The 26,104-nt window shown below is 29.6% G+C and overlaps 1 protein-coding gene across 7 annotated transcripts in view; it reads left to right on the top strand.

Moving 5' to 3' along the window:
- LOC126769157 (myocyte-specific enhancer factor 2) overlaps positions 1 to 26,104 on the top strand; it is a 53,290-nt gene that overhangs the window by 5,572 nt on the left and 21,614 nt on the right. Inside the window, exon 1 of one of the 7 annotated variants that reach the window (XM_050487789.1) lies at positions 13,096 to 13,145. The exons of 1 other annotated variant lie outside the window; for it this stretch is intronic. In XM_050487789.1, the coding sequence (XP_050343746.1) occupies positions 13,110 to 13,145 (36 nt within the window). In that variant the 5' untranslated portion in view covers positions 13,096 to 13,109. Of the gene's footprint in view, positions 1 to 13,095; positions 13,146 to 26,104 lie in introns of those variants that run through there. 5 more of the 7 variants (XM_050487780.1, XM_050487798.1, XM_050487816.1 and 2 more) reach the window with 5 other exon arrangements.

Here is a 26,104-nt window from a genome sequence, read left to right as displayed (position 1 = left end):
AACTACGCATGAAAATTATTTTATGCTTTATTACATACAACGAATATTATTAACAACTAGCGCCGTCAAACTCAGTCATTTATTTGTAACAAGTAATAGCATATCCACGCATTCGTATTAAATTTTTGTTTTTTGATACTTTTTTTTTTCCTTAAATTAGAACAACTGTTAAAATATAGAAAATAAATGTGTTAATTAAATTTTTAATGCAAACTGTCAAATTGTTCAGATACCTTGACCCATGACCGCCAGTAGTATAATGCGACTTTAACGAATGTACCGCGTTTATTTCATCTATTCATTAGTGAACTTGTCTTATCGCACGCCACGGCTAATAGGCTATGGTTGCATATATCAAATATTGAATGTTTTGCTATCGCATTACGTCATCCAGTAGCAAACATGCCGCGTCCACACACTTGCTGTATAAATATGACATGTATTCGTCTGATATAGACGCATCATTAATAGTAAATATTTCGTAGGTATTGGTTTAACGATACCTGATATAATATATTTACACCTTTAACCTTTTACTGATGGAAAAAGTATGTTACACTTCATATGTATTATTTTATGTTTTCGCTCTGAAAGTTGTTTCTTTTAGTTTCGGAAAACTAAATATTTACAAATAATTGTTTTTATATTCCGATGACTTATATTTAAATTTCTTACGTGATAGTCCAATCGAAACTATATGTAACTTATAATATAATAATAGGTGACTGCTCTTTTTATTTAATGAAAAACTTATTTGAATAATAAGCAATCATATTTTAACAAAAAAGTTTTCTTAATTGTTTTTAAATATCTTTTTTTAATTAAGTATAAAACTTCTTAACACGGCAATTAAAATAAACAATTAAAATACAAATTGCGTTTAACTTAATAAACATTTGTGAGACTGCTTACATATATTATAATAATATGACGATACCGATTATGACGAGCCGGTTGGCGTGGTTGGTAGAACACTTGCCTTTCACGCCGAAGGTTATGGGTTCGATTCCCACCCAGGACAGACATTTGTGTGCATGAACATGTATGTTTGTCCTGAGTCTGGGTGTAATTATCTATATAAGTATGTATTTACAAAAAAAAAGTAGTATATGTAGTATATCAGTTGTCTGGTTTCCATAGCACAAGCTTTGTACAAGCTTAATTTGGGATCAGATGGCCGTGTGTGAAAAATGTCCCAGGATATTATTATTAATAAAACTTTAAAGTTAATAAAAAATTTTTATAAATTAAATGTAAGTTTTACGCTTTATAAATTAAAACCAGACTATTGTTCACTTAAATTATTACAATAGTTACAAAAGAATAGTATTAAATGACTTTTAATAACTTTTCCTTCATCAACGCAATCCAAGCCTCATTGAAAAAGACCCGTGTAAATAAACAAAATTATGTAAAGCATGAACAGCATTATTGATTCGATACATCAAATATTTAAATAGTTTTTACAAGACAGTCTGGTTTTCGAACGATGAATGAAACTTCGGTTGTTTTCGGTTCGCGTCGTGCGTTTCCGTTCCAAGGTCGAGGGAGGGTGACCCCTTTTCCACGGGAATCGATGGGTGCCCCCAAAAAACCCCTGAAAGTTAGCTGTTCGGTGTTCTTGCGATTTCAATGTCAAGTCACTTATACCGCTGGTATTGCCTGTTACCGTAACTCACAATTATACATAATAAATAGTATATATACGTATATTTTAGTCAAGTGATTCGTGAATTGTCACAAGACTCTTTGACTTTTATGGTGTTGTATCTTTACAATTTTTTATTTTACTTGTAATTTTTGTTTGTTTAGGTCAAATCTTGCTAGCTGATTTTTTTATTGAATAGGTAGGCGGATGAGCTGATGGTGGTCACCAACGCTCATAGATATTAGGATTGTAAGAAATGTTAACCATCGCTTACATCGCCAATGCGCTACCAACCTTGGGAACACAGATGTTATGTCGCTTGTGCCTGTTATTATATTGGCTCGCTCACCCTCCAAACCGGAACACAACAATACCAAGTACTGCTGTTTTGCGGTAGAATATCTGCTGAGTGGGTTGTACCTATCCTGACAAGCTCGCACAAAGCCCTACCACCAGTAAAAGTTCTTAGAATGGAATTAGAACAAGTTTACTACGTAGTATAAGAGGAACAAACAAAAATGACAAGTTAAAATTGTACCTATCCTGACAAGCTCGCACAAAGCCCTACCACCAGTAAAAGTTCTTAGAATGGAATTAGAACAAGTTAAAATTTTACGTTTTGGTTTAGTTTTGATAAGGATGACCTAATTCTACGCCCAAAATTGACTTCAGACTAAGGAACTCCTTAACTATTCAAAACCATAGATACGAAATTTTGTATATAAAAGCTTGTTTATTGAAAACTATTTGACTAATAATTTATTTAATTTGTCTTGTAAAATTCATTATTAAATATCCTTACATTTATTTAGTATTCAAAAGAACTTATTTTTGAATACTAAACAATTAAACGATATATATTAGTATTTATTATGGAGCCCTTCGCGAAGTAATGAATTACTAGTACTAATCAGATTTTCAAGAGCCGGGATAAATCAGGCTAGAACCGATCTTAACCGAAGATTTAAGGGCCAAACCTGGGCATGTACCATTGAAGTTTCATGTGCTTAATTTGTGTAAATCTCTTGGAGTTGCAGTAAAACATAGTTAGGAAACTAGGTTTCCTCGGCTGAAAATCTGTCAAAGCTGACACATGTGTTACCAATCCGCGTTGGAGTAGCAAGAACAGTACTGATATTAACAAGCTATTGCTTTATTCGGATTTGAAATGATCAAATTATTTCAAATAATTGTTTTTGACATTTATTTAACGTAACATTCTTGGGACAACCCTAAATTTATATTATTGCAAATTATCAATTACGTTTATCTTTAATAATAATCTTGTGATTGTGAACCTTGAAAACGCACCTTCATTAATTGTAAATCAATACATAATAAGATAACTTCTTTAAGACATTTTCTCTAACTTGAAAACAAAAAGAAAGTCCCTAAAGCAAAGCAAATTTTTTCGGTTACCTCCAAGAGCAGAAGGACTGCATTTTTCCTATATGACATACAAGCAAATAAAAATACCTGCACATTATATTTCTTTAATGATACAAATAAACTACTAATTAATAATAATTATATATATATTTTAATTATTAATTAGTAGTTTATATTAGGTTAGTTAGTTTATATAGGTGTCTAGAAACCTGAGTATACTCAGGTTTCTAGACACCATCTGAGCTAATATTTAAATTATGTTTATTTATTATTCAATGGTCAACTATAGTAGGGTTTTATTTAAAAAATAATTAATTAAAACAAGACAACTTTTTACGAAGTCTTTGAATCGAATTAGGTAAACTAGACTATACCTACCGTCGCCAACGCCACGTGTAAATTTTCAATATTTCCGTTCAATCGGTTGTAAGAAACTGGTTCAATATTTGCCCCACACATACTGACAGGGAAAGTTAAATAAAAAAATATATATAGAAAATAGCAATATTTTACATAGTTTTGGTTCGCAATTCAATTACAAGATTTGAAGTACAAATACTAACAAATGAAGGTAAATAAAAGTTGGTACCTAATAAAAAAACAAAGCAGTAAGAATCATGTCGTTCTCCAACACGAATGAGCAATAGCTTCTATATATAATTAGTCAATCAAAATTAACGAAAACTAATTAAAATTTTCCACTGCCTAATAATAATAAAACTTATCCTTATATTTCAAAATTCAATACCAATGCGCCTTCTCCCACGGTAGGGTGTATTTATACATAATTATATTGACACCAGAAAATGTGACTATGCTTTATTATTCAAATAACACCTTCATAGTACAAAAATTAAGAACTTTATACGAATCATACCATATTACAAAAGACTTTAACACGTACTTTTATATATCTATTATTATTAAAAGTTTTTTACAAGTGTAGGTCTAATATGAGTTATGACATATTAATAAATAATTTAATATCAACATACAATTGGCAACCTATAGAAACACTTAAATTATCCTTAAAATATATACTCATATAACTAACATCAGACTTTTTATTTAACATAATAAAAACGGACAAAAGTAATAAAATTAAAAATAAAATGAGAAATCTAGTCAACGATAAGAATATATGCTAAATTATAAACTTAAAAAAAAAGTAAGTATCGTCTAATAACCATCGAAAAAAAGAAAAATCGAAGAAAAGTTTTTTAACGCGTATATTTGATTGATTATATCATTATTAAAAATGCAAAATTAAGTTTTTAACTGTTACTGTTTTACAAAAATACTACTGTTACTGTAATTTTTTTTAAAAGGTGAAACACATCTAACATATCCCGTTTTGAATTAAAAAAAGAAGGAAATAAACTCTGACAGCATATTATCTGGCAGTTTTTTTATCTATGTACATTATCATGGTCCTACTATAATCGCAATATCGTGACATATCTCTCGATTATCGGATACGAACCTCTGTATTATTAGGTGGTCTAGCATGACGCCATTTAAAGATAAAAAAATGTCAATTTAAAGATATAAACATATCCGTACAGAGCACTTTGCAAAACATTCTTTTATAAAATAATCAGCGCTTTAATCATGTACGATATGACGTTTTTTTAAAACGATATCAAATTATATCATCAGGCAATTTAACTTTTTTTTATTTAATGTGATAGGAAAGAGCAGATAGAGATCGACGATTTCAACTTTACTAATTGAATTATTTAAAACTTTTGATAAATGTCAAAACTAAGGCGGCCTTCATTCATCCATCAGCGTACATTACGTATTCGAGGTCTAATCTCATCTTGTAATAAATTATAGAGATATAATATTGCTAACAATATATGTCGCGAAGAGCTTAGCAAATTATTAAAAGTATATTTGAATATCGATCGAAGTAGCCATCAAAATTTAATAATATTGTTCAAATAATTCCGTTAAATTAAACATTTAATGCTAATCAAATTGTTCCTCTCGGAAAAGTGAGATCCGAGATCTTTAATAAGAAGCATTAAATTTATTTTATATAGTAAATCGATAATAAGCAAAAATTATTGGAATAATTTTATCATTAAACTCATTCATTATTTTCAATATTAAAAAAAAAAAAACAATTGAAATAATCAGCCGTCAGACAGCCCTGTTACAATTTTATCGTATTATATAGATATACTACACATTGAATCTTTAGATAAACTCTATTTCATTAGAAAATTGATAAGTAATTATTTTAACATTAGCATGAGATACACACACGCACACAATCTAAAATGATAATTAGCATTATTAAATAATAATCAATTTAGTAATTAAATGATTATTACTTACTCATATTATTATGCATTGAATAGCTATTTATTGTATAATATATAAAATTGTAAATGGAATTATAAAGGTGGTAGAGCTTTATACACCGGACAGTCTCCTCGATTACCGCAGACAATATTATTTATTTATTATTATTTACACTAAGATTAAAAGTAAAATATACACCAGGCTTAGACGGAATGGACTGTGCACCTGTGTTAGCGCACACACTTATGCACTATTTTTTATTTCTGCCTTGACAAAGGCCGTCGTGAGCAAAATCGGTTAGGAGGACATCATCATAAATCGTATATAGTATTTTATTAAATCAATTTAAGAAATGTTTTATACATATTTATTACACTATATAATAATTTCATATTTATCCAATAATCCTATAAGCATTTTGCTATCATAATTGACATATTCTGCCTTGAAATTAAATGAATAAATAATATTCTTATTGTTCTATTATATAAAAATGCACCTTCGAAAAATTATTACTGAAAAGAAATAAATAAATCAATCAATCAACAGCCAATCGTAGTCCACTGCTGAACATAGGCCTCTCCCAACGTGCGCCAAAGCTCTCGGTCCTCCACCTTCCGCATCCAGTCGGTACCCGCCACCTTCTTAAAGTCATTAAAACTAAATACAACATTAATATATATTCTAATAAAATGACGTTAATGAATCACGTTTGATTTCATATCGAACAATACTAAAATATTTATATGTAAATATATGTTATTCTTATTTAAAAATTCGGTTTCTTTCTTTGCATGCCTGAAACAATTTCAATTTCAAATGTTATTAATATATTTTCCTTCCTTTATTATAAATACGTTTCACGTTGACGTATAAATATATACATGTCTAAGTTTTTATTTATGTTGCATATCTAAGGCTCATTTAAAACTACACCTGTTTTTATCTGACAGAACCCAATACCTCCGTTTGATAAGTAAATGTCAAGATAACACTGGACTTCCTCATTTGGTAGAGTAAGGCGTGTTGCGAAATCAGCACGCTCGTATTGTCTGCCCACTTCCTCGCGTCTCAACCTTGACTGTGACGCAGTCGCCTACTGCGAGCCAAGCATCGTACTTATTTAATTGTCTGCAAAATAAATAATAATAGTATAATTTTTCACTGCTATTGTATTAAAATTAAAAATTAATATTTTATTTAAATAATAAATTTAAAAAAATTATCATATAAATTCAAACATAAAATTTAAAAGAGGTTTTTTATGACTGTCAAATATTTATCAAATCGCAAATCTAAGCTCAACAATGCATAAAATTAATTATTTTTTGTTTCAGTTTAACGAAATACATTTAATGATATACCGTAGTTAGTATGTATATATGCGAAGACTAGCTTGTAGAGGGGTGAATTTAATTACTTAAATATCTGAAAAATACGAAATTTGTTATTACGTAACAAATTTGCATCATTACAATTCCCTTGTAACGTTACATTATATAAATTCTAATCTAATCTTAATCACTATTTTTACAATTTCATATTACGAAACGCATGTTTGACGCTTACTGTATAAAACGTGTTGATGATAGTGACCGAATTAGACTAGGAAAAATACTAGATTATTTGAGATCAATGCAAATTACGACTAATACGGACTAATTTCCCGTTACATGCATTCGTGTAACGTTCGCGTGTAACAATCAAGAATTTTATATATTTATAAATAAAACACATCAGTAAAGTAAGTCTTAGCTCTACGGTTGAAGGTTAATTTGCGAAACGAAGAAAATAATAAAAAAAATACATAATTTATTTTATAACAATTATTCAAATTAGATTCGCAAACATAATCTTATATTATAAATTTAAATATCATTAACTAAATGATAATAATAATAAAAAAATGCTCAACAAACTTCGCCCACGATTAATATTAAAGATAATATATTTTACAAGTGTGTGCGTAAACACAGTTGCACTATCTACTCCCTCACTCTCGTAGTCCGGTCGGACAGAAATCCGACTCAACCAAAGAATGATCAGGTGCGGGACATATTTTACGTGGGTAACACGTAGGCAGAAGAATGTAATAAATTTCTTTATTTCACTTTGATGTGTTACGTAGCTTATTGATCTACGAACATTAATAGTACCGAAGTAACAGTAGTAGCATGATTGCAAAATGTTATTGTTATAAGTTATTTTCACTTGTAAATTTAATTGTAATTTACTGGGCTTAACAGTAAAAGTTATTGGTATCGCCTCTAGTTTTAAATTCAGCGTTCGTTCTTTTTTAATAAACAATATGATTCAAGCTACTTTACCGCTCTCCCCATTTTTGGACAGTAAATTATTTGCTATTTTAAAAGACTTGTGTAAACTTCGTAGCAAGGAATTCAATACCTATAGATAATTATTTTAACAGAAAAAAATGTTCTTTTCTTTTTTTTTGCATATCGCCGTCATTTCTTTGCGTTATGCAAGAATAAAAATCCGGATAAAATAAGAAAGCTTTTAAAATATAATTACATTCACATTTTATACGCGCAAAGAATTCGGAATGCAAGGAACGGTACAAAAACTGAACCACGCTTGACGCGTTGGCGCCAACCGTCCACTGCAGATTAGTGTTAATAATCTTAATCATTTTTGTTAATTGGTATAAAGCATCTCATACTAACAATTGTTGACAATTTATATCTGGAACAGCTATTTTTAACTTTCATTTATAATTTTATGCGAATACTATTTTAAAACAACAGTCAAAGTCTACAAAGTCTATTAATACATTTCTTTGACATAAAATATAACTTCAAATACCTTAAAGTATTGATACTTAATTTTAATCATGTATAAAAATAAGATCATTGTTGAATTATTTCATAATATTTTTTAAATATATATCTATTTATAAAATGCCAGTTGCATCTTAATTATGGCAAGCTTTTATCATTTTAAAGAACGATTTAAAAGTGGTTGTAAAATTTAAAAGTGGTTGTATATAAGGTTTTTTGAATTTTAAGTTTTCCAATTAAGGATTTCATATATTTATAACCAAAATATGTATATAGGTACAAACCAAAAAAGCGTGTTATTAATTAATTACGTCATATTATTAACATAAGACAGATTTTATCGCATTAAAAAAATGAAGTCAATTAAGTGAAAATTTTGGATATAATAATAATATGTTGAAAGAAAATAACTAGTAACAGAAGGTTCGCTTGCGTAATTGTGAAAGTAAAACGTGGTACAATAACAAAAAAAACATAATATCCATATATAACCACGAAATTAAAACTGGTAAACGTACTTTTCAAAATTTACGAAATCACAATCGCATTTAAAAAAAAAATGAGATTCAAAATAAGCACATTCATGTATCATAATATTAAATTTTTTAAAATCACATTTATATTTGTCATAATATATTATGTTAAAACAATCTTATACTATTTGATAGATAATTAATATGTAAATTTGTATATGAATATTTTTTAAATAAATTTTAAAGGATATCCTCTAGTAAATGACAATTTATCGTATAAATTATTATAAAATTTATTGCATTTTGATATCGATATTTCATATAAACACTATCACGAAAGACGTTGGTCCAAGGCTGTTGCGAATAGGAAATAGTACCAGCAACGAACTGTACGCTGACTTGATCAAATCATTTAAAAACGCAATCACACTAGTCAGTGGTATTATATAAAATAAAGTATTAAATACAATTATAACCATTGTTGTTTTGGATCATTTTTTAACATTTTAAAACGCATCCTCGATAATATTTTATGAAATTGATTGTTACCTATTAACTTGATTTATTGACGAGCCGGTTGGCGTGGTTGGTAGAACACTTGCCTTTCACGCCGAAGGTTGTGGGTTCGATTCCCACCCAGGACAGACATTTGTGTGCATGAACATGTCTGTTTGTTTTTAGTCTGGGTGTAATTATCTATATAAGTATGTATTTACAAAAGTAAAGTAGTATATGTAGTATATCAGTTGTCTGGTTTCCATAGCACAAGCTTTGTACAAGCTTAATTTGGGATCAGATGGCCGTGTGTGAAAAATGTCCCAGGATATTATTATTAACTAAAAATACGCGTTTATCGCCAATGTTTGAAATTGGCGTGTCTTAAGATATGCTGATTTTACGCGTACTTATATTCTGTAGATATTATAATTAATGTAATAAATACCGCATATCTCTTTCAGATATTTCACTACCGAATTCTTTGTTGTTTCGATTCCGTTCCTGCGGAATAATTCCAATGGGTCGATATACCCGTTTGGCGGCCTTTCAGATTTCATCAATTTAGCACACATTATCGTTTTAAAATGATTTTATAAAATATCCGGTTGAAGGTAAATAAATAAAAAAAATCATTGTGATTATTATCGATTGTCAAAAGATATCGTGCACACATATTATATATGTACAGAATGACTGAAACACTGTTTTTTAATTAGCTTGAAGAAAAGTAACCGAACTTTTCACCAGAACTCTTCTCGCTATTAGTGCTCTTTTTATCATATAAGTGCTTTATAAAGTTTTTAAAAATAATTATTATTGCCCAGTGGATATCGCTATATTCTCTAGGACTAGGTGGTAGGTAGATATTCTACCGCCAAACCGCAATACTTAGTATTGTTGCGTTCCAGATTGAAGGTTGAGTGAGCTAGTGTAACTACAATTACACTGGCTCTCTCGACTTAGTGCACGAGGGACACTGATAAAATCTTCGTTCCCAAAGTTAATCGCATCGGCAATATAAGGAATGGATAATATTTCTTACATCGCCAATGTCTATGGGCGATGGTGACCACTTAACATCAGGTGGATTATTTACCCGTCGGTCTACCTATAACATCAAAAATTACATATATGTATTAATTTTCTGGCGAAATTTAAGATCCACGCCGCTTCGCTTTCTTAGCAATAATACTATTATTGCATATGCACTACAAATTATTCCCTATTTAATTTAGAAACGGTTATTATAAAATCAATCAATATTCATTTTCATTAATGGCTATATATATTTCATTAATTCAAATAATTAATTAACCGATAATCTAAATTCCGAATCGGTGGTTTGCACTTAATTTAATCATGTAAAAAAATTCTATTATTTATTTTTATTATTTAAAACGAAACGCACATAATACGTTGTGTAAAAAGTGAGCAGAGTTGATTTCGCGATAAAATATATTTTTATATTTTGTTATTTCTACACATATAATAGCTATAATTAATTATGTTAATATTAAAAATAGCATTTATATATTTTTAGAATCTAGCCTACTTAATTTTTGATTGCTTAATGCTACTTATTACGCATTACACCTCGGTAATAAATTTGAAACTGTTGTAATTAATTTAAAAAAAATAGGTTATTGTTGAATATTCACAACATACAATTAAAATGATATTTAATAAACACCGCTTATTTACTTCTCTGAACGAATTATCTCACGTCACTTGTTTGCTTACGATTATTATTTCTGCATGATTATTGTATATAAATGTCATCTATACAATGAAATGTTTTATTTATTATATGTATTTTCTTCGTTTTAAGCGATTAGGTATGTTTAAAAAGTTTAATAATGCAATAATAATCTATAAATTGTAATAATTTATAACAATAGTTTTTATATTGTCATGTTTCTCATGTTATACAGCTTGAGAGTATTTAGCCTCGATGTAAAACCGAACTCGCTGTTAATAATTTAAAAACAATAACATATAGGTCTATATGTTTCGATATCGACGACTGAAAAAGGTCAGCAACCATTTAATCAGTTAATAACATTTAATTTCAAAACAATATTACAAGTAATTTAATTTGATAAATCATATTTGACCTCTTCGTTACTTTGCTGTGGAAAAATAGTTAAAATCGACTCGTATTGCGGAAACATTGTTGAGTATTTTTTTATATTATGTCGTAACTTCACGGTCAATGTCGACAGATCGGCCTTGTGGCTCGACCGAGCACGTCTCGTAGCCGAATGGTTACATAACTCGTGAATTAATATACTAATGTAGTCAAATGTTGAAATTAATGTTCCAATAATTATATCAGTCAGTGCCTTTGTATCCTATATTTCGCAAACAACATAGGATTTATTAAAGCCTTCGGAGTAACATTATAATTTGTAGAACTTTCTGTTTATTATATATGCATAATTTTAATTGAGTTATAAATGATAAAAAAATAGTCCAGTACAAGTATAAGAGCCTACGCTTTGTAAACATTGATGATAACCCCAGCGATATTCTGTGAATGTCAATCGCGAGCAAGCCCAATAAACTGCAACAAGTCAACGACACCAACATAACATGAGTAACATTAGTATTATCAAGTAAGCGTCACTGGTCGCGGCGACCGTGTATTTTTAGCCTAGGCCGTACTAAAAATAGTTTACTGTACAACAGTTATTACTGAATTAATATTTCTAAAAATGGATCGTCTACGCGCTAGTGATAACGCGACTGAGACCGATAGTAGTCTGACGTTGTGACGCCATGTTGTATCGTTTGTTTTTCTTTGTTGACAGCTTTTTTTTGACCAGTATGTAAGTAGAATTTAACACGTGTAGTTGAATTTACATCTAATGTAATACATTCAATTTTTTTTAATTAAAAATATAGTATAGTATTTGTTCTCACTTTTATAATAATGCTCTTAAAATAAATTTCTTCTACTCGTTTATCATAAACAAAAAACTTGATTTATCTACATTTAGTACATAAATAGTATTTTAGATTGACAAATTGAGTACTGGTTTAAATTATTCTATAAATAGAACTTGTGTTATTTATTGCACGAAAGGATTTTTTTTTTCCTTTTTATGAAGCCTTGCTATAAGCAAGACCTTTTATTTAAAACAATAAGAGGAAATTAAGTTTGTATATATATTTTTAACTTGTATTTCTTTATTACTAAAACAAAATGTTTAAGGGCTATTATTTCATTATATTTAATATAATAGAGTGCTTTGACCTAAATTCAAATAAATAAAGAAATTTACGAATAAGAAGTAAATCTTAATACATAATACGTAAATCGTAATACTGCCTAAAACTAGAACTAAGAGTGGAAAAAAGATGATTATTTTTGAGGGAGCAAAACTTTATAACAATTTACCTAAACAAGTAAAAACTCTAACAAATTTTTCTATGTTTAAATCTCGACTTTATAACCATATTCTGTGTAACGATTCTCTGTTAAAATAATTAATTGAAACTGTTATCTCATCTGTTTTGCTGATCCGAACGAATTGTTATTTTTATAAGTTAGATATAAGTTCTCAGGTAAAAATCATTAAAATACAAATATAAATTTAGACGACTTAGTTTTATGATAAATGTCAATTCATATTAGTAATTAATAAACGGAACATTTTCTAAAATGATCTATATAAAGAAATAATACAACCTAGAATTTAATACTACGTTACAAACATTAAAAAAAATAGTATTTGTTTAAAATTTAATATATTTAACGAAATAATCGTTATTTAAAATAATTTAAATATCGAAAATAATAGACAAACTTCTTTTTTATTACAATTGAATACGTCGAAGATTTTTAATTGAATTCAAAATATTCCAGTGTTTTTAAATTTCCTGTTGAAATGTATTTTTTATTCTAACAACGTAACAAGTTTATTTCCTATATAGTTAATAGATTTTCCTTTGGTTTTCAGGTATGTTAACCTAAGGCTCCTCCATCAAATGCAGAGCCAACATTTCTTTCACATTTATGAAGAGGTATTTTATAAAAGCTTACTATTTATTAAGGCGTATAATGAAAAACGTAGATAACCTTTTTTTCAGTATTATGTATTATTCAAATTACATTTTAGTTTTTGCACTTTTCAATCTAAAATAACAATGATTGTAAAAAACATATTGAAATATTGAATTAAACATATTTCTATAACAAATTTAATAAAAATTTATGTATTTAAACTATTTGATTTATTAAAGTTTTGTTGTTCATTTTTATAAGCTAATTAAATTAGTTTTGGCGCCATTTCGTACTAGGCATAGGCGATGTCTTGTTTTACTTTGCGTAAGTCTGACGTCACATCGTCTGTATTTTTATGTGTAGGAACAATGCCCTTATTTGTTAAACTAAATGCTACATTCACGACAAGGCTAATGGTTTAATAATCAAAAAAAAAAAATAAGTCTCTTTAATAGAAACATAAATCTAAAGAAAATATCATATATAATATTTTGTGAAATAAAATACACTTAAAGTAAATTCGTTCAACATATATATATGTTGAACGATATATATATATATATATATATATATATATATATTTTATAGTATAGGAAAGCGGACGAGCATATGGGCCACCTGATGGTAAGTGGTCACCAAATGCCCTTAGACATTGACATTGTAAGAAATGTCAACCATCGCTAACATAGCCAATGCGCCATCAACCTTGGGAACTAAGATTTTATGTCCCTTGTAATTACAGGAATTACATATGTTTCGTTAATAAAAGTACACTTTTATTTTAATAATTAAAGAATGATTTCTTTATCCGTTAAATTAAAATGATTATAATACATTCACGCAAAAATACAATCTTGAAATGACCCTGTTTCTGACATCATCATTAAGATATTTCATAAAATGAACGCTGATATTAACACATACAAATCGTAACTAAATTTATTTATTTTATTATATTTATATTATATTAAATTGGCTAATTGTATAAAGAAAAAGATTTCAAATAATGTCAACACAATATTATTCCGTATATGCGTAATGTTTACTTAATTCACAATAGACCTCATTAAAATGTTAGACCGGTAGGTTTGAAGGCTGTCTCAGATTATGATGATCTCATTCCACAGCCGAGGAAATACCTTTGAAGGCAGGTAGCCTAGCTACGGCCATGGATTTTGTAAATAAAAGAAATAGTCGTTCAAGAATCATTGTAGAATTTGCATTTGTCACGTTATTGACGCTTACATTTAACTCTATATATTTTTTCAACATAAACAGTTTTACGATATAATAAGTATATGTTCATTTTATTTTATCATCTAATAACTATACAATATAATGGCATTAAACACTCATGCCATTAAATTATTACATATATTTTTTTATTAAAATATAAACGTCCTAATATTACAGTTTTCTTGAGCCACAATGACAGCTGTAGAAACTTATCACATCAAAGAAACGGCGTGTATAGAGAGTGTAAGAAAGAGAGGGTGAGAGAGTAGAGAAATATCGGTGTTAAATATCAAAAAAGGTAAAGTAAAGCATTATTCGCTGCAATAGCTCCTGGGTACCACTACTCCCCTGATAAGGCATGAAAGCTCATTCTACCACGCTGCTAATTTATTCGGTTAGCAACAGAATTGCAGGGACAACTCATCGTCGGTTGTGCTTGCCCGATTACGGGCTTATTTAATTTACATTTTAAACATTTCATTTCAGTGATGACTGCCGATTAAATGATAACTTGAATCCATAGAGTATTCCTTCCTTTACTACTTTAAGATGATAAGGATGATATTCTCCTGACTGGTTGCTGATGTCACAGCGGTCATTTCCAGCGGAGAATAGCCAACTGCGCAGGTTATATACAAGTGTAATCGTAAATGCAAGTGTTGTCTAGTCCCTCACTCTCATAAATCCAGCATGACCAATAGTTCAGGCGCAGGACCAATGGCTTTACGTGCTTCCTGGTGTGTAAACATTCCCAACTTCTGGACTTCGGACTGCTACTGATAATTACTTAACAGAAAAATCAAAGACATTTTATTGCTCTGCAGCTTTATTAGAGCAACGAGATAGACCATGATAAATCAAAGATTCACAATGTTATAAAAGAAACATATTATTTTACTCTATAATCGTCGCAAATTGTTGTTAAACGGATTGATGTGAAGTCAATAAAAAGCGGAGCTATGTAATGTATGTAGCGTATCGGTGCGTCACTGTGGAGTACTGACTTTATTACCGAGAAAATCTTTATTAATAAGGAAAAGCTGTTAGCATTCTCGCTATCAATCTACTAGGACTTGAATTGTATAGTACTTATAGATTGAATTCAGTTCACTCTTTTTTATCTTATAAATCAATTGTACCACTTTTTTTTTAAGAAATTTTCTTGACATATTTATTTACTCTATTTCTTTCATTTTTTTATAAGAAATGCATTAATATGCTATAGAATATTTGGTTCGTTAAATAAGAACGTAAGATAGTGCATCATAAAAATGTACCATTTCTTATATATATGACGGCGAGACTGTGGTGTTGTCATCAATTTAATCTATTAAATTTGAGACGAGAGTGATAGCAGACTTTTTGTTGATATATCACTCTGACAGAACGTCAAACGGACAGACATACATATACCTTGGCTGGACGTCATCGAGGGATCGCCATTAATTTTAATTAAGTTTCATTTATAATAAGAAAGATTTACCTATTGTCTCTATTTATGTAAAATTACTACTGATACGCCGATTTATACTTAAAATTTCAGCCAGCCATATTTAAAAATATTATATTATAGCCTGGACTCAAAGAAATCATTTTGTGTGGTCTATAAACATACATATATTAGAGATGAATGTGCGGACATAATGGAAGAGTATTATAATAAATAAATAAAATTTTAATGTATAATATTCCATGAAATATTATTGAAAAATATATTTATTAAATATAATGCACGCTCTTAAGGTGCAGGCAATGTCCCTCGTCAGTGTGCATTACATATGTACAAAGAAACATATTAAATCTTTTTGTCCGAATAAAATATTCTACATGTATAAAATTTTTGTACCCAACACTTAATACGGTACAACTGTCTTACAACATTCACTTTATGTTATTTTGTTCGCTTAATTATCTGTTTTTGTTAAAGGTATCTTAAAAAAGTAGATTAAAATGGCTGATCGTTTAAAGTACTTTCAAGGATAAAGATAATTACATATTAATAATCAATTATATTGGTTTAAACATACAAAATTCAAAAGTATTTTAAACAAAACGCAATATTTATGGAGTTATTAAAGAATATAATTTTTAATTGCGATAATTTACTATACAGTTACATGTTGTATCATAAAATTATATTATTATTAGATTCCAGCGCTTTACCTGCGTTTGAGATGAACGCAACCCTATGTCCTTTTCACCCCTGACAACATGTAAGCAAAAATTCATGATGAGGGGTTGAGTAGTTAAGACGTGAAAGCCTATCAAACAATCTTTCATTCGTATTTATAATATTAGTTTAGATATCATAATATATTTTTTTTAATCATGATAATAATTTTTTTTAAGTTTATTTATAGACCATTTTAAAATGTTACAGACATTTTAAAATGTTAACTACCTATATGCTTATTACATTTGGTGAAGCACTTCATTGGAAATTTCATTACGCAGTAAATAAGCTTAATGTATGTATAAAATGATGTCACAGTTACCATAGCCTACAATACAATACCCATAGTATATAAAATTATCGCTGTACATAAACTCAAAACCAAAATAAAATATTTGTTTTTTATTAATAATTTGACATATATATTATTTTGGTTTAGAGAAATTATTTAAAATATGGGTAAGTTCATCATCAGTTCAAATAATATGTTTCAAAGAAATAAATTTTACAATTATACTTATATACCCGACATATGTTTTTTTTACATAAGATTTCAGTGTCGTCAACGATATAGCTTATAAAGAACATCGTAATTTCCAAGCGTTGCTATCCTTGCCAGTTTTTCAACATTTTGATCCTAGGCGTTTAGTTAATCGGGCGCAGTGCAGATGCATCGCCACGGGTAGTAATTTCAAGTCATTGCTACCAAGAGAACTCGGACCGGTCTGAGGCAATTAAGTGACACAGTAAAAGCTGCTATTAAGTATAATATTTTTACTCGCCTCGACAGTCTCTTGAGATATAAGAGCAAATCTTTATAGACGATCTGGATTTTATCTATTAATCGCGGAATGTCTCTATATACTCATGTTTAATATTATGCAGATTTCTGTTTTCTAGCTAAGTTTAATGTTATGTTTTAAACTTTATATATATATAGTAGTTATAAGCCAGTATTCAATTTTATTTATTCAAGCAATATTGTTTTGACAGGTAGTTTTGAAAGTATTTCAAGTTAAATGTATATACATTTATACGTGTACATATAGGTTAAAGCGTATAAGGAGTGTCAGTTGTATTGCCATTCTGTTAAAATTATCTGGTCACTTATAATATTTTTTATAACTTTGGTTACGTTGCTGATTGTTAACAAATAAATATTCATTTTTACTACCACAAAATATATATTCAAAAAACCCGTTATTACTAGTTTTAAAAACATGTAAAATATTTATGAAAACTGATAAAGTGTAAGATTCGATTGTTATATATAAAGGGAAATTAATGAAACTTTACCTTACGAACGGAATATGTGTTTTATTTTTTTATATTTAAAAAATGCGTATTTCTTACGATTTATTGTAAAAATGTCATTTTAGGCGTTACTTTATAATATTTCTCAGATAGTTTGGATGCATTTATTAGCATTGCGTTATTATTACTGCAATCATTGGAGTTATTCTGTACGAATTTACTTCGTACCTCACTCGTGAAATATTGAAAACGAATATAAAGTGATACGGTATTACTAAACGTATATCATTAAAATTTTATAATTGTTATTGTCAATGTCGCATATCACTTTCTGACAGTCCATGGTTGTGTTCTGCGGTGAGTTTCGAATTTGTTCTTACAAAATAGCTCTACAGAGTAATATTAACTCTTTTATAAATTCGCAAGATAGAACCGGTACATACCATACGTATAATATACCGTATTCCGTGTACCGACGTATATATGTAACCTTTTATCTCAAAAAACGTCAACATTTTATTTCATTTCACGTGTTGAACAAATAGAAGCATAGTCAGTTCGAAAATAAGCTTATTTGTTTGTAACGCTTTAACGTCTTAACTACTCAAGCGGTCATCAGGAATTTTTGCATACAAGTCAAAGATACAAAGAGGAACATAGAGTACCTAACATCTGCTCCCCTCCCTTCACATTAGGGGATACAAGTTATAGATAAGTAAGAAAAATACGTCAAATTGCACCGTCTAAACTAATTGATAGTTTATTTTCTAAATTCAGATTATTTGCATAAAAACATTCACATTGGTGAAATACGAAATGTTAAAACCAATAAATTAAAAATTATATTTAATAGACACTAAATTAGATAAAATATGTATGTGACAAAAATAAGTATAAATTTAAATTATTTTTATGATATGACGTGAATGTTTTATATAAACGAATTCATTCAACTAAATAAAAGTTTAATTTATCGAACAACTTTTTTAGTGCTATCGATTTAAATCTTTACTTACAAAACAGTTGATTTAATTTTAGACGCATATAAATGATCATACATACAAATTATTTTCTAATTTTTGTCAATAAAATTTTATATTTCAGTCTATAAATGTTTTTTTAAATAAGGTGACTTTGTGACTTGTTGGATATATTTTTTTTACACGTACATGATTCCTTCTATCGACATGGAGAACGAGAACTATTATAAATGCGAACGTCTTTCGTCTTCATTATCGCTTAACCGCTGAAACGCTTGTAATATTATTTTGACATTTAGAAATCCTAAGACCCAAGAATTGAACATATAAATTATGAGAAGGAGTGGTGCGAAAGTGACAGACTATAGAATATATAATATAAAGTGCAGTATTAAGTTCAAATATTTCATCCACGTATGATCAAATGATATCACACATAGACAATTTTAATTAAAGAAGGCATGGAATTTCCGACACAGAATTCAGTTTCGCTGTCTGCGAAGACATTATCAATTGTCGATACGCTACCTTATATTAAAAAAGCATGTCAATTCCACCATCCTGTTCTAGAACATCTAGCTGTGTCTAGTGGCAGGTGCGGGTGACCGTTTACGGAGTAGCCAACATTTTTTTTTTGTACTGGCAAGTAAAATATTCTGTAATGCATCGATGCAGGGTCCAAAATTGCAACACAAAACCGTTTCAGAAGATGCGTTCCGTTCCCATGCGATCGTCGCGTAGTGCACGAAGGTTTTTAACTTTTTTCTCAAACGGGTCCACAATGATTCTGGTTTTGCAAGGCAACTCGTAATATCGATAGTAGATAGTGCCGTCTCGATTTTATCGTTTTATTTCGTTTTCGATTTTTTTTAACATTTATTACCCTATTTCAGATACAAAAAAAAAATACAAATTCATATATATTTTTTATTAAATAAGTGATTTTGATATGCTAATAAATTATACTTATTGTAAAACAGAAAGACATCGTTTGTGGATTAATTACGTAATAAGTATAAGTTTTTGTCCGTGTAAATTAGTGCAAGTTAACACGAAACAAAATTTCAGCCAAAACTTACGAACTTACTAACGAAGGTTTACAATTAGCTCTTGAAGGTTTTTACTACACCTTTTTTATATAATACATAGGTGGACGGGCAAACGGGTCACCTGATGGTAAGAGACCATGGACATTGGCGCCTTAAGAAATACTAATCATCCCTTACCTACCTTGGGACTACGATGTTACGTCCCTTGTGTATCATACACTGGCTCAGTCATCTTTCCAACCGGAAGACAACAATACTAAGTATTAATGTATGACGTAGAATATCTGATGGGTGGGTGGAACCTATCCAGACTGGCTTGCACTAAGCTGGCTTTACCCTACCACCAGACTTTATCAGCAGATCAATTTGACGATACCAAATTATTGTAACACCCGAATAACATATTATGCTCAAAGTTTCAAATCATACGAAATTTATAATTTAGTAGTTATAAATAGAAGTTATTAAAATATATTTACCAAAATTGATATACATACCGATTTTGTTAGTTATGTACTGTATTACCTATTATATAATGTTATATTGATTCCGATTAGTTTTACTATCATATTTCGCTATTGAAAATGACTATTTGTTTTAAAATCATAATATATGTTTTGCATAGCATTGCTTAAAAATAGTCTAATTTATTATGACATGCATTATGTAACATCCAATCATATTAAAAAATATTAAAAGTATACAAAAGATTAGACAGTGTGTGGTACACTGTTTCATACAGTGAGGCAGGTTAAATAGTTATCAGATTTCCATAATAGTATATAAACAAATATTTTATTTTATTTCACGGATAGTAATCTGTGAACTAACACATAAATATTTGTTTATTTAAATATATTTCCTCATATATTTTTTAGATTCATCGTTTGTTTTAGTGCTCTCCTGCTGCTATATCGACTCACATAATATACGTCTTGAAAGTATGTAAATTCCGCATCAACGTATGACCGAAGCTCACTCTTATGACCACATTACAACCCGCAAGTCCAGTTTTACTCATCTATGAATAAGATAAAATAACATAAAACCATTAACTGGTTCGTTACTCGATTGTGGGACTACCAATAATCGTTTAATCGGAGAAGATGCAACGGACCCAAAACGATATAAAACGATTCTGTTGAGAAATGAGGCATTAATTTAAAAACAAGCCTGTTTTGCAAAACTCCTGAAGCGATTATAAAAAATGTAAATGCCCTCCGTGACTAGGACAGCTTCTTACGACCTTGGCGGCGGCCATTTGCTTTTTTTCACGCGTTCAATGTTGCCAGCATGTCGGCGTGCGGTGCGTTCGCTTTTACTTGATTTTATTTTATTAAAATGCATCTTGTTATGCAACTTTTCTCCTCTTTATTTTATGTAATTTATATTTTTAATTAGTCAATGCTTTTTAATGGCGTATGTTACCCACAATATAGCTAGCTAAAAACTTGGTAAAAATTCAAACTTCAAAAATTTTTACGAACGACTTATCGGATTAAAAAATATATGTATTTAATCGATTCATTAAAAGTTTAATTAATTACATTTAATCATTGAAGTTACTTTAATTTATATCTAAATCTTAAATACATTGAAGCAAAAAAGAAGAAAAGATCAGTCATCAACAATGTTTTTGCAGGTGAATATTCTGTTAATTTTGATGTAGCGCTCTATAAATATTGACAATATGTTCGGTGACGTATGTTATCTATATCACGGTTGATGGGACACGGTAATCCGTTTCCAAGAGTGGATGCCACGTACACTGGATTTGCGACGAGTTTCGTTACCGAAGCGTTAAGATTAATCCATGAATTAGCCACTTATTAGGGCAAACCTATCTGATGGTGACATCTAATACCGTATTAGCTTCTGTTTTAAATATATTTTACCCGTACAATATATATAAGTCCAATTAATATAAAAAATATGAAACAAATTGTTCTTTTTGTTTGTATTTTAAGGTAAATCTCAAAATAAAAGACTGATTTTAATTGAACGAATATTCTAAGCACACAACATTGTAAAAACAACTGAATATAAACATGGGAGCGTTCGTTTCCATAAATGGGTTTATACAATGTATACAATATTGTATATTAATTGTTATTTATAAGCAAATTTTGTCTTTATAGTTACACCTCATTTATATATATACCTACGTTTTGCTTCAAAATAAATTTTGTATTATGATTATAACTTTAAATTTCATAATTAATGTGTTGAGTACCTGTGATGTGACAACAGTATATATGATGTCTCAATAGCTCAATGAAATATAGTCCATATGGCCATATTAGAAAGTCGCAGCTTCGATCCTGATCAACAAATAAAATAATTTCATTGTTTTTTTCCGGTACAAAAACTTTTTATCTAAAACAGTAAAACTCGAAGACAGTAATTGGATTAAATAATTCAAACTTTCTTCAATTTTACTTAAACACATCGTTAATTCCACATTCAAGGGCAGAAACTAACCAAAGAAGTAGAAACGTTCCCCATGAGTTGCATTTTAGAAAATATCACTTTATCATCTTGAATATAGGTCTTTTTTTCCCTTGTAATCTAGATGAGAGTCTCACGAGCGGCAGATTGAATAAACTGCTTGACACAGTTTCGTGTTTCGGGTCAGACGGGTGCCCGTGCCCCGTAAACAAATGCCCGTTACGACATCACGGGATCGGAAGAAAGAGCGATCTTGGCACGTTTGATTTCGCACACGCTTAAGACGCTACGATATATTTTATGTTTAGTTTGTTTGGTTTGTGTTGTAAATTCGTAGAAGTGTTCAGGCTTATAAGCTGCGGTGTCTCCAGAATTCTAATAAGACAAATGCCACCTAACACATCGTTGATGAAATATATAAATGTATAAAACATTAAAATTAAATATTAATCTTTTTTTTTCTTTTATTCCTTCTTGAATATTATATTATTTTTCAATGATATGCCTATTCTTTTTATTAAAATAGCCTCCCAAAGTACCCTTTCAAGATTATTGTAGACGGCTCTTATTGGAGTTTTCTTCGTATACATAATACAAAAAATATTATTATGGTCGAGCGCGTTTAAAAATAAATTACTCCAACTCAATAACGTAAGTATAACCGACAAATAACAACCACCGCACGCCGCCTGATAATATCAGATCAGGCGCCATCTTTTGTTATTAACATCATAAGAGACACCAGAGTTTGAAAATTTCGAATCGTCGTTGTAATCTCGACAAAGGTCTGACCTAACACCTTATCAGTACACCGTTGTAAGATACAACTCTAAATGTTATTCCTTGACGATAAGATATGAAATCGTTTGGCAAATTATGAATACTATTACGATGCTCTATAGATCTGACAAATACATCCTGCTTTTAAAGAAGTAGATGTATGAGTAAGTACATGTTTATGTAACGAGTAATGTTAAATTAAACGTACGTACTAATATGTTATTCAAATCTCATCGTTTTATGTTTTATCTATCGAGGCATGTCAACGACCTATTGACATAAAAAAACAATTATTATGTCGTTTGTAGATATTAGAAACATGAAAATATATGCTCGTGTCGCAGATTATAATAAAAGCCTAAAAAATCGATTGTTGTTTAATTACTAAGATATTACCGGTTGACATTTAGAATTCAATAAATCGTATATTAACAAATGTCGATATTAACGAATGTCTTTACACAGCACACAAGAGAACATTGAAAAGGTTCAATTAACAAGTTCAAAGCCATCCAGACCTGATTACATATTCTACGTGCGATACAAACCAGTACATGAGACAACGAATGAAGCTAATAGCCAATAACACTAGCATAATATATACATATATAATATAGCTATATCAATTTTAATGTACGTTTTAGATTTTAACAGTTTCTTTGATTTACAGTTCCGATTACACGAATATATTTTAAAGTATATATAACAGTTTCGTAAATTTTATGTATGCAAAAAAATTATGTCTTAATTATTATTATTCTTTGTCGAATATTTTGTTGCATGTAAATTTGAATGCCTAATATTTAAGCAGTATTTTTTTATATCTTAGGCATACGATAATTAATTCACATAATATATGTGTCGTCTGTAATTAAAAAATACTTATACTAAAAATAATATTCACGTTCTAAAACAAGGTCACCGGTGGTAGGTATATCTGACCACTTTCATAATTACTATCAAATGTTAAGTTTAGTTGTAAATCATAGATCAGTATTTGATAAAGTCCTACTTTTAATATATTTATCAAGAACGAGGCCAGTTTAAATTTAGACATAATATTTATGCAACGTAAGTATTTTTTTTAGCATTTTTTATAAATATATCTGTGAAATTGCATAATCGTTTGAAATCCTGTCTGTAGCAGGAAGTAGGTATCTTTAATTAGAAAGCATTATTGCAACATTAAAACATTTGATTCGAAGACGTGCGATTTGGAAGAGTTTGCAATAAAAAATTATCGCGTTCTGAGCCATTAATACCATCAGCAGAAAACACCTCGACACGGGTTGTTGTATAATGCCTTATTATCTATCCAATTCATTTATGATGTTAAACAGCTATTGGCGCGCTTTGGGAGTATTGCTCTCTCTACGGCGCTTCTTTTTACTCCCTCGTTGATTCGTTTCGCTTATACTATGTACTTCCGTTGCTATTTTTAAATAAAAATAAAATATTTATTTTGTTAAAGATTTTCTTATCTTTTTATTTAGTCTATTCCATATATATTTATTGGTTTTCTTTAAGTGTAAATTCTTCTGTTTTTTGAGAAAATAACTAAGTATAAAATAATAATTAAAAATAAGTATATAGGTTAAGGACATGCAAATGATAAAAAGTCGTATCCTTATAGTGCTTTAATGTACACATTCACTGTCGGTCGGTCGCAAATATTTTTATGTAGATTATATAAAAAAATACAATATTTTACCAACAAATTATGTAAATATTGCTGTTTTTTTAATATTAATAGTTAATACTTTAGCATTTGGCGGTAGAAAGAAAAAATCACTTACTGTGACTGGACAAACCTATATCATAGCTTGCCTTGCCGTTCAATTCTGTTTAACTAAACATTATAATATCAAGGACAAAACGTTTCGTAGAAATATACATATTGTACGAGTACTATAAAGTCGTTGGAATAAATACAATGTGATGAGAAATAAAACATTAAGTTTCGATGTTATAATGAATGTGCTACATGACCAATTAAAAACATTACGATCTCAACAACAAACAAATGTAATCTTTCAAACCCACACACTTGTGTTTGTATACACACATTTGCGGTTTCCTTATCAGTGTAATACGCGCAGGGTGGTGCATGTGTGCGTAGGTGACGTCATGCACAATTGTCATCGACTCATCGCTTTAATGGCTAACGGGCGACACTCGGTCACTCGGTTCATTTCTGCGTAAAACAATTGTTCGTTAGCTTACATTAATTGTACATTCTAATACACTTATAAGAATATTAAGAAGATTATATTTCAATTAGAGCAATACTGTATTTGACATTTTTGCGCAGTTGTAAGCTTTCCATACCAATAATAATACTCGAGAGATGTGCGTAGGTTGCCCATTATTACAAAATCTGACACGAGCTTATTGAGAACCTAACAAGTTTCGCTTTCACTGAACTTGACATAGGTCAAACGGCTGTGCGATGACACTCAAAAGCCAAACAAACTGAGAGGACCGCTGATGTCATATCCACCTGTCACGCGATCGTAAACCTTATAGTAGATGGCAGGGCGGTGATTTATTCTGTTTTCACGTATCAAACAAAAAGAATTGCTTTATACTTTTACCTTCCGCAAGATCGTTCCAAGGACAGCCCTCTTTCGGGTCTCAGGCCTCTTTTTCATTGGGAAGTGACACGCTTGGCCGCAAGACCTTGTACCTCCGCCCCTCGTCCCTTGGGCTGACGTCACCCGCGCCATCTTGCTTCAGTGACGCGTTGCCAAGCAACTCAGCACGCGCTACGTAGAGACAAAATGACACAAATCAATATAATATTATTTATTTCTAATTATGCTTTATATAATTGACAAACTTAAAGAAAACAACAAAACTCCAACTAGTCTGCATGAATATTTTCAGTATTAAAAACTTCGAAGCGAAAGAGTATTATATAATGTTATTACGATTAGAAACCACGTGTTAATTCTGTACTGAATTTTCAACTAACTAAATATTTTCACAGGATGTGTAAATATTTTACTTAAAAAGTGTGAACGAGATAAAAAATATTAAACTAATAAAAGATTGTTAAT

This window comes from Nymphalis io, chromosome 1 (assembly GCF_905147045.1).
Source record: "Nymphalis io chromosome 1, ilAglIoxx1.1, whole genome shotgun sequence".
Classification (NCBI taxonomy): Eukaryota; Metazoa; Arthropoda; class Insecta; order Lepidoptera; family Nymphalidae; genus Nymphalis; species Nymphalis io.
This window is presented reverse-complemented; position numbering and strand designations above follow the sequence as displayed.